At 36.0% G+C, this 19,531-nt stretch overlaps 2 protein-coding genes across 2 annotated transcripts; both read left to right on the top strand.

The window, feature by feature from the left end:
- The first annotated feature begins 9,717 nt into the window (after nucleotides 1-9,717).
- Nucleotides 9,718-16,204, top strand: LOC123537111 (heavy metal-binding protein HIP-like). The gene is made up of 3 exons (XM_045320680.1): nucleotides 9,718-9,929; nucleotides 15,380-15,532; nucleotides 15,728-16,204. The coding sequence occupies exons 1-3, from the start codon at nucleotides 9,803-9,805 to the stop codon at nucleotides 16,165-16,167; spliced, it is 720 nt and encodes a 239-aa protein (XP_045176615.1). The 5' UTR covers nucleotides 9,718-9,802; the 3' UTR covers nucleotides 16,168-16,204.
- A 146-nt stretch (nucleotides 16,205-16,350) lies between these two features.
- LOC123537110 (uncharacterized) lies at nucleotides 16,351-18,775 on the top strand. The gene is made up of 4 exons (XM_045320678.2): nucleotides 16,351-16,777; nucleotides 17,086-17,757; nucleotides 18,003-18,179; nucleotides 18,535-18,775. Exons 1-4 carry the CDS (start codon nucleotides 16,711-16,713, stop codon nucleotides 18,660-18,662), a joined length of 1,044 nt encoding a protein of 347 aa, XP_045176613.2. The 5' UTR covers nucleotides 16,351-16,710; the 3' UTR covers nucleotides 18,663-18,775.
- The last annotated feature ends 756 nt before the right edge of the window (nucleotides 18,776-19,531 follow it).

The following is a 19,531-nucleotide window of genomic DNA, read 5'->3' as shown; positions in this document are numbered from 1 at the left end:
GTAACTTTAAAAAAATCATTACGTATTCTTTTTATGAAATTCAAATTTTCAAAACCCCAAATTTCTCAATTATATCTAAGGAGTGTTAAAATTGTTATTGTTTGGCTGGATGTCCAACGGCAAATCCAAGTTATAAATTAAAGTGTAAAGTATGTGCATGACTTTAATTGCCTGACTTGCAATCAAGTTAGTTTCGAGCATTGAGAAAACTACTAGATACCTAGATAATGATATTCTTTTACCATATCTACATGTTTACCCGGCGCTAATACAGAATTTATAATTCGTCTATATTAGATTCTTCTAGACGTAAATATTGTAAAGGGCCTAACGGTTATTTCAATATTTGTGGTCATTCGAGGTTTTGACGTATAAAACATATCAACCCACCCGTCCACCCTTTGTGCTTTTGCTTACCAGTTGTGTACATATTTTAACTGTACTACTTTTTCTTTTGCAGACTGGCGATTTAACTTAATACCAACCACAACTTAGTGACCTACTTTTTCTTCCAACATGAACTTCGTGCAAATCATTCTGATATTAATTTAGGCCCTCCTTGAATAAATGTGTTTTTCGCAACTTCATCGGCAAACTTATTGTCACTTTCTTTTCAATATAGTTTTAAAAACATAGAATGATAACTTTCTTATACTTTAAAAACAAAGTATGGTCTAAACTCACCTTAAGCTTTCAAGAAATGTTCAGACTACCTCATTAATTTAATAATATATTCAGATTGTTTATTATAGTGACATGTCTTACAACGTTTTCATAGTGAATAAAATAATGTGAATACAAAACACCCGGCCCCATGGGCCTATATGTCACCTACAAATAGTACGTATTTAACAGAATGTACATACAAGATAAATACACATACTAGTATAATAATAAATATTTAATCAGATTAAAAATTATGGTATATACATTTATCAAAAGCGAAACGTAGAATATATTATATGTTAAGCACCAAGCTCGACTATACAAGAGGTCCAGAAATACAATATCACGAAGATTTAATAGGCATTGTCTTTAACACAATAAATGTACTAAAAGTAACAATGAATAAGTTTATCAAACAAGAGGGCCAAGAAGGCCCTGTATCGCTCACCTGACCTATTGACCTAAAGATCATCAAGATTAACATTCTGACCAAGTTTCATTAAGATATGGTCATAAATGTGGCCTCTAAAGTGTTAACTAGCTTTTCCTTTGATTTGACCCGGTGACCTAGTTTTTTACCCCACATGACCCAGATTCAAACCTGACCTAAAGATCATCAATATTAACATTCTGACTAAGTTTCTTGAATAAAAAAATTCTCAGTTATAGTAACGTTGTTCTTGTAATAAATAATCTGTTAACATTTAAACGAAAAATTAAGGATTATTTATTACAAGAACAACGTTACTAATAATGAGATTTTGTCTGATTTATTTATTCATTTTTTTTTCTCAAATCTTCATCAATTACCGTGCATTTTATGTCGTATAGGGTAGCTTTTAAATTTTATGATATTGAGGGATGAATGTACATGTATGCAAAATGAATTACACTGATTTATTCTCCTGGTAAAATCATTTCAAATCGAGTTTGTTTTAAAAGTGTGTTTGTCGTTAAAATTGTGCTACTCTTATTGTTGTAGATACTGTGTTTTAACATTTATGTAGATGGCCATATTGGAAATAAGTTGTATGTATACTATGTACTCTTAATATGTCACCTTCTTAAAATAAAGTTATTATTATTATTATTATTATTATGGGGCCTCTAGAGTGTTAACAAGCTTTTCCTTCGAATTGACCTAATGACCTATTTTTTGACCCCACCTGACCCAGATTTAAACTTACCTATAAATCATCAAGATTAACATTCTGACCAAGTTTCATTAAGATATGGTCATAAATGTGGCCTCTAGAGTGTTAACTAGCTTTTCCTTTGATTTATCCTAGTGACCTAATTTATGACTATACATGACCCAGATTCAAACTAGACCTTGAGATCATCAAGATTAACATTCTGACCAAGTTTCATGAAGATACAGTCATAGATGCGATTTCTACAATGTTAACAGGCTTTTCCTTTGATTTGACCTGGTGACCTAGTTTTTGACCCCAGATGACCAAATATCGAAGTCCAAGATTTTATTGAGGGTAACATTCTGACTAAGTTTCATTCAGATTGGGCTAAAATTGTGACCTCTAGAGTGTTAACAAACTTTTCCTCTGATTTGACCTGGTCACCCAGTTTTTGACCCCAGATGCACGGCTACTAAACGCTAGCGCCACCACCAAATTGTGGTGATAAGGAAAAGAGCTATCGACATTTCCGTGGTGCAGCTATCGCCCGTTTGAAAATGTAAACACGTGAGTAAAATTTATATTTTATCTTATATTTTTATTGATAGAACTTTTTTCAAAAATCGGAGAATGTAGTTCCGTGTAACAACACTTTAAATAGCGGTTGGCTGTGATTTTATTAAAATAATATGCAAATTGTGGTGTCAGGAGCTATTCTCCCGAATCTGACAGTCGCACATTTTCATATAGGCCACTATTCGAACACCATTTCGATTAATGGACACACTGTAAGAACATACCTGCGCATGCAAATAGTGTAGAAATGATAAATAACTATATAGGCACACACCATGAATAATAGAATCTCGGGTTAGAAGAATATTCCAGGATTTTTAAAAGTGGTGGCGCTATAACTCTAGTGATGGCGCTATACAGTAGTGGTGGCGCTGTTACGGCATTAAGTAATATGAACTGCTGACGCATCCGGACAAAACAAACACCAACATTCTCTAACTGATAATATTCCTGCAAGGAATCATGTTATTAAAGAAAGAAAAACACGATCATAGTTTATTTACCTTTATGAAACATTCTCTATCCAAGAAAAGAAAAGAACAAAATACTCACATACCCTTGGGCCTCTTGTAAATTTCCTTTGTTTAAAATGTTAATGTAGAATTATTTTCTAACCTTTAAATATTCTACCTAAATACAAACGTAAGTGTACTTTAAATTCAGGTCATGAAAAATAGTAGCAATACTTTTATTTCAAACAAAGATTTGTGTAGAATTTATTTGTTATATTTAGATTCTGAAAGTTACTTGCCTTTGTATTTTTACGTCGTTTGCATGCATTGTAAACAAAAGACCATACTTTCACAATTCTTTCTAAAAAGTACAGTACAGTTTCAATTCCAATCGATTAAATATGATTAATCAATACAGCTTAGATGCACAACCTGAATCCATATACATGTAGATTATTTTGCGATCATGTACAGGTTACTACATGTATTTTGTTGAGTAACGTAATTTGGGTGTAGTGTGGGATAGGATGGTAACATCAGTTATTGTAGAAATTTCCGCGGCTTGCAGTCCGGCATTTTCATATTTTAAGATTGAATATATCAGCCACTAATCATATACAACAGCGCCACCACTACTGTATAGCGCCACCACTTGGGTGATAGCGCCACCATTTTCAAAAATAGTCGTGTTTTAACTTTTTAACTGTGTTTTTCGTAATTCTTTGGTGTACTGGAATACGTGTTATTCAGTTCTACACGATTTGCATGCGCAGGTATGTTTTTACAGTGTGTCATATCATCGGAATGGTGTTCGAATACTAGCATATCTGGAAATATGCCACTGTCAAATTCAGGAGAAAAGCTCCTGGCACCACAATTTGCATAATATTTTAATGAAATTACAGCCAACCTCTAGTAAAAGTGTTGTTACACGGAACTACATTCCCCGATTCTCGAAAAAAGTTCTATCAGTAAAAATATAAGCTCAAATATAAATTTTACTCACGTGTTTACAAGTAGAAACGGGCGGTAGCTGCACCACGGAAATGTCGATATCTCTTTTCCTTATCACCACAATTTGGTGGTGGCGCTAGCGTTTAGTAGCCGTGAGATGACCCAATATCAAACTCGTCCAAGATTTTATCGAGGGTAACACTCTGACCAAGTTTCATTAAGATTAGGCCAAAATTGTGACCTCTTGAGTGTTAACAGTCAAATTCTTGACGACGGACGACGGACAAAGGGCGATCACAAAAGCTAAAAAATCGGAAATGGAAATACCTTACAAAAGCTAAAAAATCGGAAATGGAAATACCTTATGAAATATTAACACAAACATGATAAACATAATTACCAACTGTGTAATATATGAGCTTAAAACTGCTCCCTGTGCTTCCATACACAGTGCCAGTCACAGTGATTGGGTCAATCCCTACCTACATGTGACCATCTACACCCCTGAATTCTTGCATACGATAACTCATAGGCCAGCTTCTGTTGTGACAATAGTTATGGCAGGATTATGATACACTTTATAATAACAATGATGTACTGAAACAAATAACTGAAATTGTAAATATCTTGGGCATGTAGTGTGTAACATTACTATAAATTCAATAAAAATAATTGTGCAAGAAATATTTTTGTTGAGCTGATTGACACTACTGTTTTAGTTTATTATTAGTAATAAGGGTACAAACACTCGATCTTGGGTAGTAAAAGGGGTACAAAAACTCAATTTTGGGGCATACGATGAGTAAAGGAAAACATTTTTGTTTATTATAACGTTATTAAATTTTGAAACAACGGGATGTTTTTGTCATTCACCGGAAATTCAAAACGTGGCACCACCTTATGTATACTGCCATTTTGGAAAAACGGACACATTATGCGATGGCGTGTGCGTCTGTCCGTCTGGACCATAACTTAATGATAATTCAATGTATGTACATTGTACTTCAATCTTGGACGAGCAGACGATCATATGGGAAAATTAGACCCATCGTGAAAATCACCACATTTAAAGCCGATAATAAGTTTGGTCAGGTAAATCTGCTGTCGAGACTGTTCGGTAGATTTCGGCCTACTACGTATTTTAGGCCGATGTCTAACAAGTAATCCCTTCTTCGCCAATGTGCCGTTACATAATATTGCCAAGTCTAATTTACAGTGATTGCAGATAAATTAGAATTAATCGGAACCTAAATGGTATTTGGTGGATTAATCAGATTACCTCTATAACGGTATTCTCAACAAACACATTATTTTAAAACCGAACAATCACTTTGCAAAAAAATAATTTCTGCTATCTTACAATCAGATGGAAGCTCGCTTTTACAAAACTTCGTTTGATGATCATGATTATGAAATAAAATTTTTAAATAGTTTTGTGTGTGTGTGTAATCATATAACTGCACCTTTATTGTTATGTCGTGATTTTTTTAAAGTCAGATATCGAGCAAGCAATTAGTGTCGAGCCAGCTCGAAAATCGTACTTCAAATTTTGAAAAGCTGAATTTCAATACTGAAACTGCGATCTGCTCAAGATCATAATTCAAAGATTGAAAATCGTGCAAGATCGGATATATTGAAATTAAAGTTTTTAAAAATCTTGGACGATTATTCCCGGTATTATAATTGATGTCATATGAGAAGTCATGATCGTGACCCCAATGGGACTCGAACACACGACCCCTGCGCTGAGAGGCCGGCAAATTATCCACTAGACCACTGCTCCCCTCAAAATATTTGAATTTCGGTCTTCCTTATGGCTCTATTTTCAATTCTGCCTCGAAATTCGATGATTTATTTTTATTTGAATTTCGTTTTCCGAGTTGGCGCGAAATTCAATGTAAGCAAAATTCAACGTCATCCTTCCGAAAATTTTAATTTCGATCTTCTACTTCTAACTTGCCCAAAATATGCCGCCTCAAATTTCAACGCTTTGAAATGTTTATGTCTTTTTTCTTCTTACACTCTCGAAATTTGATTCAACCTCGGAATCAGTTCCTTAAGATTTCCACTTTCAACAGACTCGATGTTCAATGCTGGCTCAAATAAAACACTGAACATTTCAGCTTCGAGCTTCGAGCAAGATCCAGATTCGATGCAAACTCGAAATTCTTTTTTTTTTTGAAATTTTAAATTTCGATCCGATCCTCAAGCTGTTTTAAAATGACTGTTGGCTGTAAACAAAATCATATTATGGAGCGTCCACTAATTTATCAATCCGTACACGTGTGCAGTTTAGCGGGTGGGAAGAAATCAGTCTTTACCGTTAAGGAGCTCAAATTTCGTGAGAACTGACGGAAATATACGAGAATGTTCGAGTCTTTCCGATAACGAAAATAAAACCTATACTCATCTGCAAAAATGCTTAAGAAGACCATTTTCTTCTTCACCTAGAAAACTGAAGTTAATATGAAACAATAGCTAAATGAATATAGATTAATAAGTCGTTTGCAATGGTCTTCAAGGGCAAACAAGAACCTATTTATTCTTTGTTAAACAGAAGAGATTTCAGCAAATTATCCATATTTTACTATATATCTAATTGCAGATAGACAGACATAAAGTATACGCAAAAAAGACCATTTTCCATTAAATATATTTTGAAAATAAAATATTCATGTGAAAGACAATGCATTGAATATTATCACATCGTTTGCAAAGCTATAATACTTTCCCCATAAATTTAAATAAAGTAAAAGGCTCCTTCTTTGCGCTATATAAAATATTTTCACTCGTGCGAAAAATCGATGGGACTAATTTTCCCATATGGTTCAGAGTGCATGAACAAGGTCTCTAGATCCAAGGTCAAGGTCATTACAAGGTCAGATCTGTCCGTCATATTGGCTTCAATCTTGGCATATAGATAGGTAGTTAGATGTGCAAATTGCACGAACTTAGTCGATAGGTGAAAGGTCAAGGTCACAAACTGAATTCAAATCTGCCCTCTGTATTTTGTGTCCGGAGCAAAATTTCAAAACTATTCAAGGTATTGATTTAATCTTGAAATATAGGTGGGTGGTGATGAGTTGATTTGAAGAGTGCAACATTCCATATTACTATCCCCCGATCTTCCATATTACCCCCAGTCCCCGCCACGCCACGCCCCCTAAAAATTATAATAAAAAATACTCATACAATCCACATTATAATCACCCCAACCCCGCCTCCACCTCCACGTTACTTTTATATTCTTGTGCCTTAGTAGTCGAGCGCATGAACCAAGTCGGTATGTCAAACATCAATGTTTTATTAGGTCTAATCTTTCCGTCATAATTTGTATCCACAGCATAACTTAATTAGACATAAGGTATTGACTTCAATCTTGGCACATACGTAGCAATGAGACGTAAGTGTTAGGTCAAAGTTCAAGGTCCCAAATTGAGTTCAAATGTCAAATCTGTCCTTATTTTGCGCCCGCAGTACATCATCAAAACTGTTCAAGTTAATGCCTTTAAACTTGGAATATTGGTGGGTGGTGATGAGCCGATTTTAGCAGTGCAACAATCCACATTACACACGCACTATCCCCCCGCCCCTACCCCCACAAACGCACACTCCTTCCCCACACCAACCCCCATCCCCGCCACCACCATTCTTCCTAGGAAACAATATAATTTTTCTTTTAGTTTCTTTTACATTAGTATGCTATCACCGCCGCTGCAAAATAACGCCTAACCCCCTCCCACTGCCACATTACATCCAACTTCCGACACACACACACACACACACACCAAAGAAATTCTATCAATTGAAACGGGAATGCGCCCTAACTTAAACCTGGCATGATGTCCGTAAATGTAATGTGTTCAGTTTAAATGATAAACGTAGGTGACGAGTTAACTTTCTCTTTTATGTGATATCATATACCACATTAGAAATACGGAATAAATTAGCGATGGTAGGGTGGTACGATAATGATAGTAGGATTACAGGATCATTCTAACATCCTACCATCGCTATCCTGTCATTCTACTTTAGCTATCCGACTATCCTACCATCGCCATCCTGTCATTCTAATTTAGCTATCCGACTTTCCTACTATCGCCATCCTGTCATTCTACTTTAGCTATCCGACTATCCTACCATCGCTATCCTGTCATTCTACTTTAGCTATCCGACTATCTTACCATCGCTATCCGACTATCTTACCATCGCTATCCTGACATTCTACTTTAGCTATCCGACTATCTTACCATCGGCATCCTGTCATTCAACTTTAGCTATCCGACTATCCTACCATCGCCATCCTGCCATTCTAATTTAGCTATCCGACTATCCTACCATCGCCATCCTGTCATTCTACTTTAGCTATCCGACTATATCCTACCATCGCCATCCTGTCATTCATCTTACCATCGCCAGTCCTACACCCTACTATCTTACCATCCCGCCATGCAACCATTCTGCTAGTAGGCGATGGGCAATGATAGGATATAAACAAAACAGTATTCTTTGCAATTCGATAACAGCAATAAAACGTATACGTTTTTCTACTAACCCGGACTTCTACATGCAATCCAAATCTTCAAAGAGTAAGAAAATTTCTCCCATAAATTCCTTTTACTATATTGATCTGAGAGAAATGTTCACAGAAAAAAATTGACACAAATCATTGCATGTCCCCTTTTTTGAGTAGCTGGTCCATATTTTGTGCTTTATGACCGGTCCATAGTTTGACACCATATTTTGTAGGGATAAAGTCAAAACTTAAAAGTTAACTAACTGAAATTCATTTCTTATTCTTGAATAAACCACTTATTGAACTGCTTGCCGGCCGAGAGCCGAAACCTTCTCCTTTGGACCACAGGCACTTGTTTTTACCATTTTCCGGTAATCCATTCAATAAGTGTATACTAATGAATCCACAGATGCATCTGTTATTGTCAGTGAAAATAATACAAACTGCGCAACACAAAACGTGATTTTCACAATGATCTGACAAATGTAAAGGGCTATAATGGTAAATTGACATTAATGTTAAATTACATAAAGTTATCTCTCTTGACTGACAGTGAAGTGAAAATAGCCTATATTATATACGCCACAGGTCGCTCAACACGACAAAAATGAAAATATTGCAAGCTCGGTTTGATTGAGCCTGTTCATAGGCGGTAGTGGAAATGCATGCTACCGTCCACGCCCTCCAGCCCCGGGTTGAGCAGAACTCAACATTTGCACATATTACAAGTACCAAAAACAATTTAGAGACATCCGCAGATGCAATGCATTCATACGGCGTTGCACATGGAACCTTCAATGATACTTTAGTGTGTAATTCCATGAAAAGCGGCGTATGGTCCCCAATTAAAATAATTGGTCTGCCCTAAACGAGAAAACAGCGGGCAGAACTAAACAACCTGGAATTTAGAAAGGGGATCTGAGGTTATAGAGCCTGCATATCACAGAAACTGCCAAAAGACAAAATTAAAGAGCAGGCACTATATCCAAAGGGTGATTATACAATACCCAAAGCTAATGAGCGGGGATATTGGAACCACCCAAGCCGAAATGTTCAAGCTGCAAAACTGAACAGTACCAATAACACAACATAAAAGTCGTGCTGAACGATCTGAGAAGATCAAAATATAACAGCTCTGATTGAATGTACGGGGAGACTTTTTACGGCAAGCATTTTCTGTGAAAATAGATGTTTTATAATACAGCATAATTTAAGGCTGATTTATGATCATTTTTCACATAATTATGTCACAGAGAGCTTTATAGATACATTTTCTCCTAAAACTTATATTCACCTTATACGGAATTCAGAAAAGACATCCACTCGTTTATTCTGTATTAACAGTTTAGTAAATTATATAATTCCATGGCAAGTATACTGATAAGATAAAGTCTAAATAGAGCTAAGTACTGTCTGTGACAGCAAAACACAGATAACTGCTGTTATACCACATTGTTAAACTGTTAAACTTATTTCGTTGTCAATACCTGCTTTGAGTAACAATGTTGTATTTGTTGTTCGTTGTTATGGTAGCCGGAAATGCACTTGCTGCTGATACAGACAGTTTATCTCGACTCACATCGCGCTTCAAGTTGCTGGAAAATAGAGTTCAGGATTTAGAACACCAAGGTATAAATGTACTATTATTTTAGATGTTTTATATGGCAGAGCATTAGTGCCGGGCATGCACAAACCTAATAGCTTACAAACTACTATAGTATACATATGTTACACAACATGTATATTATGGTATACAATTTCATTTTGGTACTCGGTAGCAAAGTGCGAGTTTCGTTCGTTCCAACTGTGTTGGAAAGGTGCATACGATTTTCATGGCACATTGATTGAAATGAATTTTGGTGTATATTTCTCAGTGCATTTAACGAATAAGAATTTCACATTTACAGTTGGCACCTGACGCTTACTTGTTGCCGTTGTAGTCATTGGCGGTCCGATCTTTACCTATAAGTTTACTAATGGACATTTGTAAGAAAACTTTATAACGTTGACGTAATCTTAATAAAGGCACTGACTTCCAGATTTGGGCTAAAGATGATTTTCCTTCAAAATTGAAGTTTGATCATATTATGAGCATTAGAATATGAATTTTTATTTCTAAACTATCTAATCGGAAAAATGCCAAAATGAATCAAGAAATGAAAAGATGCTCGCGCGTCGGGAACCGAACCCGGACGCCGCAGCAATAAAAACTTTTCCGCTGTCTTTACCAATACATCCACGGAGGACTATGTATTTAAGTGCGATAAATACAGTTAGTAATTCGGTCGAAAATGTTCCTCCGGGGGTGTAGTCGAAAGAAGTCCAAAGTAAATAGATCCTTATGTTCCCATCTTTTCGCAGATTCGTGTAGAACGAGTGCTTTAATCACGCGGTTTCATTGCAGAATGCATTCTGCATGAAATAAGACGGTTTTCATGTGGCACATTTTGCAGATCGAAACCGAAAGTAGGGGTTTATTGCGCGTCCAAGAGCAAATATACGCCATTTTAGATTAGCAGACCACAACTTAGACTGGCATCAGTCGTTAGACTAATTAAATGTAAAGCACTTAGCCATAAACTCAATCCTCTTTGGTAGCACTTTCTGAATAAAAAAAATACAATATCTCTTATCTCCAACTCTAACGACTGTTGAGATAAGCCACAGTAAAAGGATGCCACAGAGAGAGGAAAAGAGAATTTTGTTATGGGCCTGCTGACATATATTTTTTAATAGAATGGGAAATGTTTAATCTCAACAGACTGTGTAAGTCTAACCACAACTGACTGGCATTTCACTATGAACTATTGAACCCCCTATTTTGTTTTCATTTTTCGTTAATTTATGATAGAACTTTCATGAAAAAAGGTGTAGAAAAAAGGGATGTTCTATACCTGAAATTGACGTTTTTTATAAGAAACAATGAAGGATTTGAATTACTGACCTTCAACGTCTAGGCTAATAGATAAGTATGCATCTGTCTTCAGTACTGATAAATTATGTGGCATAAAAAATAAAAAAGTTATTACAATTGAAAAAGTCATTTCCTATATACCTCTATAGTAGCAAAATCAATCGGATCGAGAAATCGATAACGCCGCTAAACACCACTATAAATCCGGCTGTTCTTTATTTCATTTAAAATCCACTTACTTCATAACGGTTTTTCGACATTTTCTAGCACTTTAGAAAAACAAAAAGAAAAGTGGGTGTTAACTTTTATATAAAAAAAAAACTACAGTTCGTTAAATACAACCCTCTGAATTTACTACTTTTCGCTTCTTTCAATTTCTCTTTTCGAGACATTAAATTCTTACGCTGTCATTTTTACCTAGCATGCGATAGGAACATGCCGATTTCGATAGAATGCAAAGTGATACATAGGGTAAAAGTAAACACGTTGCTGTTGAGAAAAGGCACTAGGAAAGGAAAAAAGATTAGCACTATTTATATTTGGACTACTTGTGACATTGTTTTTGGTAGTGATCAGCCTATGAAGCAGCTGGCAATGCTAGCTTTAAAGGCACTGGCCTCCAGATCGTCCGACAATAAAAAAGAAAAAATAATTTAGGTTTTAGGAAATTAATGCTATATTTTAGAAGAAAGCTTTGAAATTTAATTATTGACAAACTATTATTTTTATTAATTTTTACACTGAAAATAGACAAGCGTTTATAACGCGTACTCGAGGTAAACTGCCTTCATTACTGACCTTAGTACATTTTCGACTAAATTACAGACCATATGCCTAGGCAATCAGCTTGTCGAAGGAAAATGGCGGCGCGTGCGTGTGTAAAAATCGCATTCGATTGGATCATAGATAAATTTGATTGAAAGGTCAATTTCAACAAGTTGAACAAGGGAACTCAGAAAATTTTGATACTGTCTATAAAGAACATATAGCAAAACATGTATTTAAGCATATTGCTTATACCAGACTCTCAAAATATTCACCCTTAACAGAACCTCTTTTTTTTCCACCCGGGAGCCACAGAGTAGTCTGTGCTTGGTATTCATTGTGCTATTAAGGACGCTTCTGCACTTTCGGCATTTTCTTAGCAAAGGAAAGAGAAAAACACGGCGAATATTACGGAGTTCCGTTAGGGCCAACGTCTGCTCCCTGTGAACGAACGCGAAGCGCGAAGGCACGACGGTACGCTGGCGAAGCGCGACAGTACGATGGCGATAACACGACAGTACGATGGCGATGTGCGACATTTCGATGGTAACAGTCCGTCGTACTGTCGCGCTTCGACGTCGAAGTGTCGTGTTTCGCTATCGTACTGTCGCGCTTCACCATCGTAGTGTTGCGCTTCGCCATCGTACTGTCGCGCTTAACTATCGTAGTGTCACCATCGTAGTGTCGGGTTTCACCATCCAACTGTATAGCACTTTACCATCGTACTGTCACGCTTCGCCATTTTACTGTCTCGCTTCGACAATGCGATGGCGAAACGCGACAGTACGATGGTGACACTACAATGGTGAAGCGCGACAGTACGATGGCGAAGCGCGACCGTACGATGGCGAAGCGCGAAAGTATGACGGACTGTCACTATCGAACTGTCATGTTATCTCCATCGTACTGTCGCGCTTCGCCATCGTACCGTCGTACCTTCGCCCTTCACGTTCACATGGTGCAGGCGCTGGCCCTAACGGAATAACGTGGTACGAATATGGAGGCTCTTCCTGTAAATACTGCTGTACAATATTGCTCTTGTTTGCACATGCATTGTTATGAAAAGGGAAGGTGTCCTGTAAAGCAGTCTGTGGGCTATGTTAAACGTAATGTTTTCTAACTGATTGTTGTTTAACCGCCATTTACTAATGTGTTATCCCCTGTGAGAAGTTCATTAAACCTCCTTTCATCTTCATTTTTTATAGAATTTTAGAATTTTTTGCAACATTGCACACCTTTCGGGTTTTTTGCTCTTTAGTCGTTACCTTCGATAATTTCATTGTTTGGTCTGTGGGCAAAAAAAACATGAGAGTCGTAACCCAGAAATTAGGCAACGGATGAGCTATATCATGATGTTATATGGTCCTTCAGGAAACTTTTAAGGGTGGATGTCGGTCTGGGCAACATTTCAGTAAAATCCAATGACGATTTTAAAAACGTCGGTGTCTAATGATTGCAATTAAGAACGCCTTGGAAGGTGAAACGAAATTTATGTGACAGTTCTTATCATAAATCTAATTTCTTAATGCCTGAAATTATTAACTGTTTACCTTTGTTGTCTCAAAATACTACTTTATAATATATATACAAAATAAAATGTAAAACGTTAAATGGGGTTGATGTACCCCAACCACCACATTAGTATATGTATTTATACGGAAACTCTTATGAACTTCTAACCCTTTATATAAAAAAAAACATTTCCCGCATATTTGCAATAAAGAAAACAAAATATATTAATAATTAACTAAAAATCAAAAATATTTGCAGCCTTATGTCAGTTGGCTTACTTATAGCTCATGTTTTCATTTCTTGGCAATTTGCATACTGACAGACATATTCTTTGTAAATGGGATAGAAATGATGAAAGTATTGCAAAGACTGCAAGAAAGTTCCCTATGGGAAACATCCATGGAAAGCCAAAGTTTTCAGGTTTTGACGGCTTTAATTCACTTCTATGATAGCTTTGGTCTTATATCAGGTAGTAATCGCTGTACGTGGTAATTACATCACCCCCAAATTTAAAGTTAGTTTAACGATCAACAAAATATGTCTTTAGTTAAACAGACTATTCAAATTAAGATGGCCACCAATTCCCAAATTTTCAAATCACTGCCTTAAATTCAATCAAACATGTACTTATGGAAGAGGAACAGCTCTTCAAAAGTCAAAGCTACAATAGAAATAATCTAAAACTGAATTGTATATTAGTATGATGTTACAGAGGATTTTACCACTCACAAAATGACCACCTGAAATAGATAACATGTAGCTCGGGTGGGTTGGGTTTTTTAAAACCTAAAGTTTGGTAGAAATCATTATAATTTGGAATAGATTGTTACAGCAAGCCTTTAATTGATTTAGAACAGGTACATAGGCAACACAATAACATCTGAAAGCTTGTATTGAAACTATCTAGTAAACTTTTATTTATAGCCAATAATAATCTCAGAGAGCGGGAATTTCGCATTTTGTATACACCAGGTTTACTAAAATCAACATAATTTTTGTTTCACATACAGTAGAAAGCGACATCCGGCCTTAAACGATCCCAGAATAAATGTAATAATTGCTGAAATAGATGAATCTTTGCCTAATTTCTGAAATCGAAAAACTAGAGGATTTACAGAAATTGGCCCACAACATCAGTCAGAAGTTCATGAACACTTCCCGATGAAATGCCAACCGGTGCAGCTATTTTAGAAACTGTGTATCTCGAGTCTTCTTATAGTCCGGCTGCCCCAGCATCAATGTTATGAGCTTTAGGACGCCTTACACGAGACTGATCTTGACTATAGATTTTGCCCTATTAGATGTCCATTTCATATCTAAAAACAGAGGCTTCGGATGGAAAAAAATCACTGATACAGTATCAAATTCTTGACGAGTTTACTTGGCTGGTATATTCAGAGAACAACGCACTTTTATGTAGAACCTTCTTGTCTGGAGCCTTCATGCTTACGATAATGTTAAAACACTTGTAAGCCAGCTATAAAAAAAAACAATTGTGTTGAAGTCAATGTACACGGCTATTGAAACCCACTAGAAGTCGAGGAAAAATCGCGTTTGTCTCTGATTGTTTCTGTGGAAGCGCGATAGTTTCAAAATTTTCTGAATTCCACTCGTATGCAAAAGCAGACCATTTTCTTCTAATATCATTTAAAAAAAAAATCATTTTTCCGTAAGAAGACAATCTATGAAATAATATTATCCCGCTGTCATCCCGCTGCAAAGCTCATATATCTATGAATTAAAATCAGTAAACCACTCTTATACATGTATGTGTCATATAAGATATTTTCACTCGTGAAAAAATCAATTGGTTTTATTTTCCCATTCGCGGCAAGAAAGTATGGTCTGTAAAATTCAAATTATAATATATATGATCTTGTATTTACAGTTGCTAGTCAGCAACATGAAATAATTGACCAGAAAGCATCACTTGCCGAAAAGTCAAGAGAAATAACAGAACTTCTAGAGCTGCTGAAAGAAAAAGACACATTAAAGAAAACAAATCGGCGAATGAGTGATATACCTGAACAAAATGTACCAGGTTAAGAATTTCTCGATGATTTATCGTAGTTTAAAAACTTTTTATATACTGTCACATACATGATAGTTATCTATCGTTTTATTCGTCAATTTAAAGCGTTTATGTGCTTTTATAAATTTCTGTTTCCTTTTAATTTCTTCATTTATTTGTATTAACGTGAAACACTTAAGATTTATAAGGCTAATGTAATTGCAGCTCAGTTACTCAGAAGGTTTGTGCTCGACAAAGATGACGTGGCATTTTATGCAAGGCTTGATGAAACCGAACTGACTGGAGTATCGTTAAACCAAACCATACTGTTTGACAACGTCGTTCTAAATGCCGGTAACGCATACAACATTAACAGCGGCCAGTTCATAACGCCGGTTGATGGGTTCTATTTGCTGTCCGTAGCTGTGACGAGCGATCTCGGTCATAACCATCAACTCCAGGTTGCATTGATGAAAAATGACGTCATCTTGGCCCGTGCGCATGCTCATGGCGACTCTGGGCATCTAGATCAGGGCGGAATTACGATAGTTGTCGGTTTGTCTGCTGGTGATAAAGTGTTTGTTAAGTCCACGTACCAGGATGTCACTGATTTCTATGGAGGAGGACTCACGACTTTCTCTGGTTTTCACATCATGTTCAAGTAGAAAATCAACTCCTATATAAAATAAATTCTAAAATACATGTCTTGACCTATGTTTCCCTAAGATAGTTTGCATATAAGTTGGATAAGTCTGACATTGTCACTATATGTTATGTCAGCGACAATTTCAGTTGGTCGCCGCAAACAGGATCAGTTTCATGGTATGTTTGCCTAACTAAAGTAAGTTGTAAATATCTTGACAGATGGGCACTTAATATGTTTTGTATCATATAAAGAGGTCCACGCTAAAAAAGGTAGAGGTTCTGAAAAGTTGCACAATGTATCCAGCGAACATCAGTCAGTATTGAAGGTTAAAAATCTACTTCAGCTGATAGCACTGGTATAAGGACGATATCTGTATTCTGAAATCTTAACCAACCTGAATGTTCAGACAATATAGAAAGATGACCTGAAATAAGGCACGAAATAGGTTGTAATCTATATATGGCGCTATTCCATACAGTGTCTTATCATTCTTTTGTTCTACTTCTAGAAAACTTCATACAAACCTGCGTTGCTTAAGTGTGAGTTTCTTCTTCTGAGTAAAATGGCGGCTCTTTGTACAACCGCGATTATTTTATTTGTTTCTTCGTGCAGCGCCCAAACACATTACCGTATGTATTCATTTATTATTTATTTTATGTGCTGAATAAATGTTCATAGTTCAAGAAAAACAAAACTCGGAATTCATTTGCGAAGCAGCCACGATTCTTCTAAATTTCATGAAATATTGAAACCAAGTGAAAATGTCTATTTTCTGATCGTCAGTATTTTTTCTTTCTCTCTGATGGTCTTTTATATGTTCTTGTTTTACAAATATTTCTTTCAGTTGTTTTGTTTCAATGCAGTTACATTCACTTAATCAACAAATCATGTATTATCATATGTAAAACTCATACACTTCTTAAACATTTATTTCAAGATTCCTGTGCAGCAATATACAAATCCAATATACTCAGCCAGAGTGGGGTATATACATTGTACAACAGACAAGACCAACCATTTCAAGTATACTGTGACTTCTATAGAGGCTACGGTTACACATACATCTCCCCAGCCACCACAGTGACAGTAAATATCGACGACCTCTACACCGATTCCAAACACGTGCTAGTGCGTGACATGCGCAAAGATGGCAGCCAATATGAAGCAAAAATTGAGCAGATCACAGCCTTCCAAAATACGCCACTATCCATTCAGTACAATACACACAGTGGCTATCAAGAGGTACAAAATCCTAAAATGACACCTTATGTTTATGTTGGATTTTTACCAGCTGCACGCATGCGCCGTGGTCAAACAGAGGGTTATAAACTAAATGGAAAAGATCAGACATACGTGAATTGTGACGGAAATACCAATAACTATTTTGCCTTCCTTTTTAACCAGAATCACGCTGCAGCTAGTCCCTACCATCCTACCTACTCTGTGATGCAGCATAATTGGGTAGACACTGCAAACCAGGTATCACAAAGCAAAAAGATACCAGCTAACTTTTTCTCGTTCTTTGAGATGCATTTCGGAGGGTGCGGAGCATATGGAACACCTCAACATATACAACAAGTTTCCGGAGCTGCACTTGGTTTGCGATATGGTAGGCCCTACTTATCCATCCTTTTCTTATAATAGGGCATATAAAAAACGTTCTCAAACTTAAGTGAGTAAAATGTCTTCTCAACTAAAATGCTTATACTACATCATCAATATCTTCGAAATTATCTAAATATGAAAGGTTAAATAAAGTATGAACTACAGACATCGACACTTATTGAATTGAAAAACCAGGAAAAAAATCCAAATGACATTTTTTCATTTAAAGTATCAGTTTCAATGTTTCAGATATAACTTGTAAGACACCTGCAGATATTGCTAATGGTACAAAGACAGTGTCAGGGACTACTTTCGGCAATACAGTAACATACACATGTGATGTAGGCTATGGCCGTGAGTTTGGAGACATGACAAGAACATGTTCAGAAACTGGCAGATGGACGGGCCTCACACCAAGCTGCGCAGGTACCCTTAAATGACTTATTCCAACACTTTCTAAGATTACATCATTGATTTGTTGTTGTTGTTTTTTTGTGTCAGGAATGGGATATGTTACTGCTAAATTAAACCGTTGAGAATTGTTTGAATTGTATTGCCTGTCACAAATAAGCTGAGAATAACAAAGATATTTCGTCAGCAACGATAAAATTCTGTTCAATTTTTTTTCAGAATTAAGTATGTATTAATTAGAATAGTAGTGCCCATAGCTTTGTCAGAACATATTACAATCTCGATAAGTTTCTGTTTCATTAAAATGGTATTGTTCGTACATTGAAGAAAACAGAGTTTGGTTTTCTATCTCGTACTTTATGTGTTACAGCATTCCCATGTTCGAGCCACCCGTGCCATAATGGAGGCCTATGTTTCGAGGTTGAAGGGAGTACATTTGTATGTGAATGTCCAGAAGGTTTCCAAGGAAAGTTATGTGAAACTTCGGCTGGAAAATAAAATTCCGTTCATGTTTCTAAAGTGTGATATGAATAGATAAAATATCCAACAATACGTACATATTTTCAATCTATTTCAGTTTGAATATTTTCGAAATATATCTACGAAACGGGTGGATTTGTTATGATACAGAAATGCATATACATGAATATAAAGATATCTGTTAGAAGCGAATTCAGCGGATAGCTGACGAATGAAAAGTACAAAAAAATAAAGCTGGCGTGCCTGGGATTGTTCGTTTAGATCTGGCACATCTTCATTTTAACAGATCCCACCTGGACCCCTCCAAAAAGATTGTTTAATAATGGCTGAATCTAAGTTAAGTCCCTTTAGAACTATCCCCAATGGGGAAATACTGGTTGAAGTATAAAATAGTATTTACAAAGAATTATTTCCCTTAATCAGTGTTTCGAAAGGAAGTAAATGGACTTGTCTTAAAAGAAAAAAAAGCATGCGAGCAAAACAATTATTTTTTTCTCTATTTTGACTTTTTAGAGGCGTGTGACTGTACATTTCTCACGTAACGAGAGGGGTATTTTTTAATGCTTATTTAAGCTATTTTAATGGATATAGCACTGTGTAGCACGAAAGTGGTATATATACACAAATACATATTTTAAATGATTTGATACATGTAATCAGTTACAATTACAGTTGTCCTTAGTTTAAACATATTTTATTTTGAATTATTTTCACAACATAAGTACATATATAATAAAGTATTGGACAGAAAGTTTTATAAGCTTAAGGCTGCCCTCTCCCTAAAATCACAGGTACATGTGAAATTTTCTTGTTTGTGGTATCATGCATAAAGATCATCCATCTATGATTTCAACAATTTTTACTCTGACTGTTTTTAATTTACAGGT

This window comes from Mercenaria mercenaria, chromosome 17, assembly GCF_021730395.1.
Source record: "Mercenaria mercenaria strain notata chromosome 17, MADL_Memer_1, whole genome shotgun sequence".
Taxonomy (NCBI): domain Eukaryota; kingdom Metazoa; phylum Mollusca; class Bivalvia; order Venerida; family Veneridae; genus Mercenaria; species Mercenaria mercenaria.
The sequence above is the reverse complement of the archived record's forward strand: the minus strand, read 5'-3'. Positions and strand labels throughout refer to the sequence as shown.

What these genes read in the sequence shown, in the direction of transcription:
- LOC123537111 (XM_045320680.1), top strand. Translation starts at nt 9,803, where the DNA reads ATGTTGTATTTGTTGTTCGTTGTTATGGTAGCCGGAAATGCACTTGCT. An exon ending in TCAGGATTTAGAACACCAAG is followed by an intron (nt 9,930 to 15,379) that starts GTATAAATGTAC and finishes TTGTATTTACAG; the next exon opens with TTGCTAGTCAGCAACATGAA. An exon ending in ACCTGAACAAAATGTACCAG is followed by an intron (nt 15,533 to 15,727) that starts GTTAAGAATTTC and finishes ATGTAATTGCAG; the next exon opens with CTCAGTTACTCAGAAGGTTT.
- LOC123537110 (XM_045320678.2), top strand. Translation starts at nt 16,711, where the DNA reads ATGGCGGCTCTTTGTACAACCGCGATTATTTTATTTGTTTCTTCGTGC. An exon ending in CAGCGCCCAAACACATTACC is followed by an intron (nt 16,778 to 17,085) that starts GTATGTATTCAT and finishes ATTTATTTCAAG; the next exon opens with ATTCCTGTGCAGCAATATAC. An exon ending in CCTCACACCAAGCTGCGCAG is followed by an intron (nt 18,180 to 18,534) that starts GTACCCTTAAAT and finishes TATGTGTTACAG; the next exon opens with CATTCCCATGTTCGAGCCAC.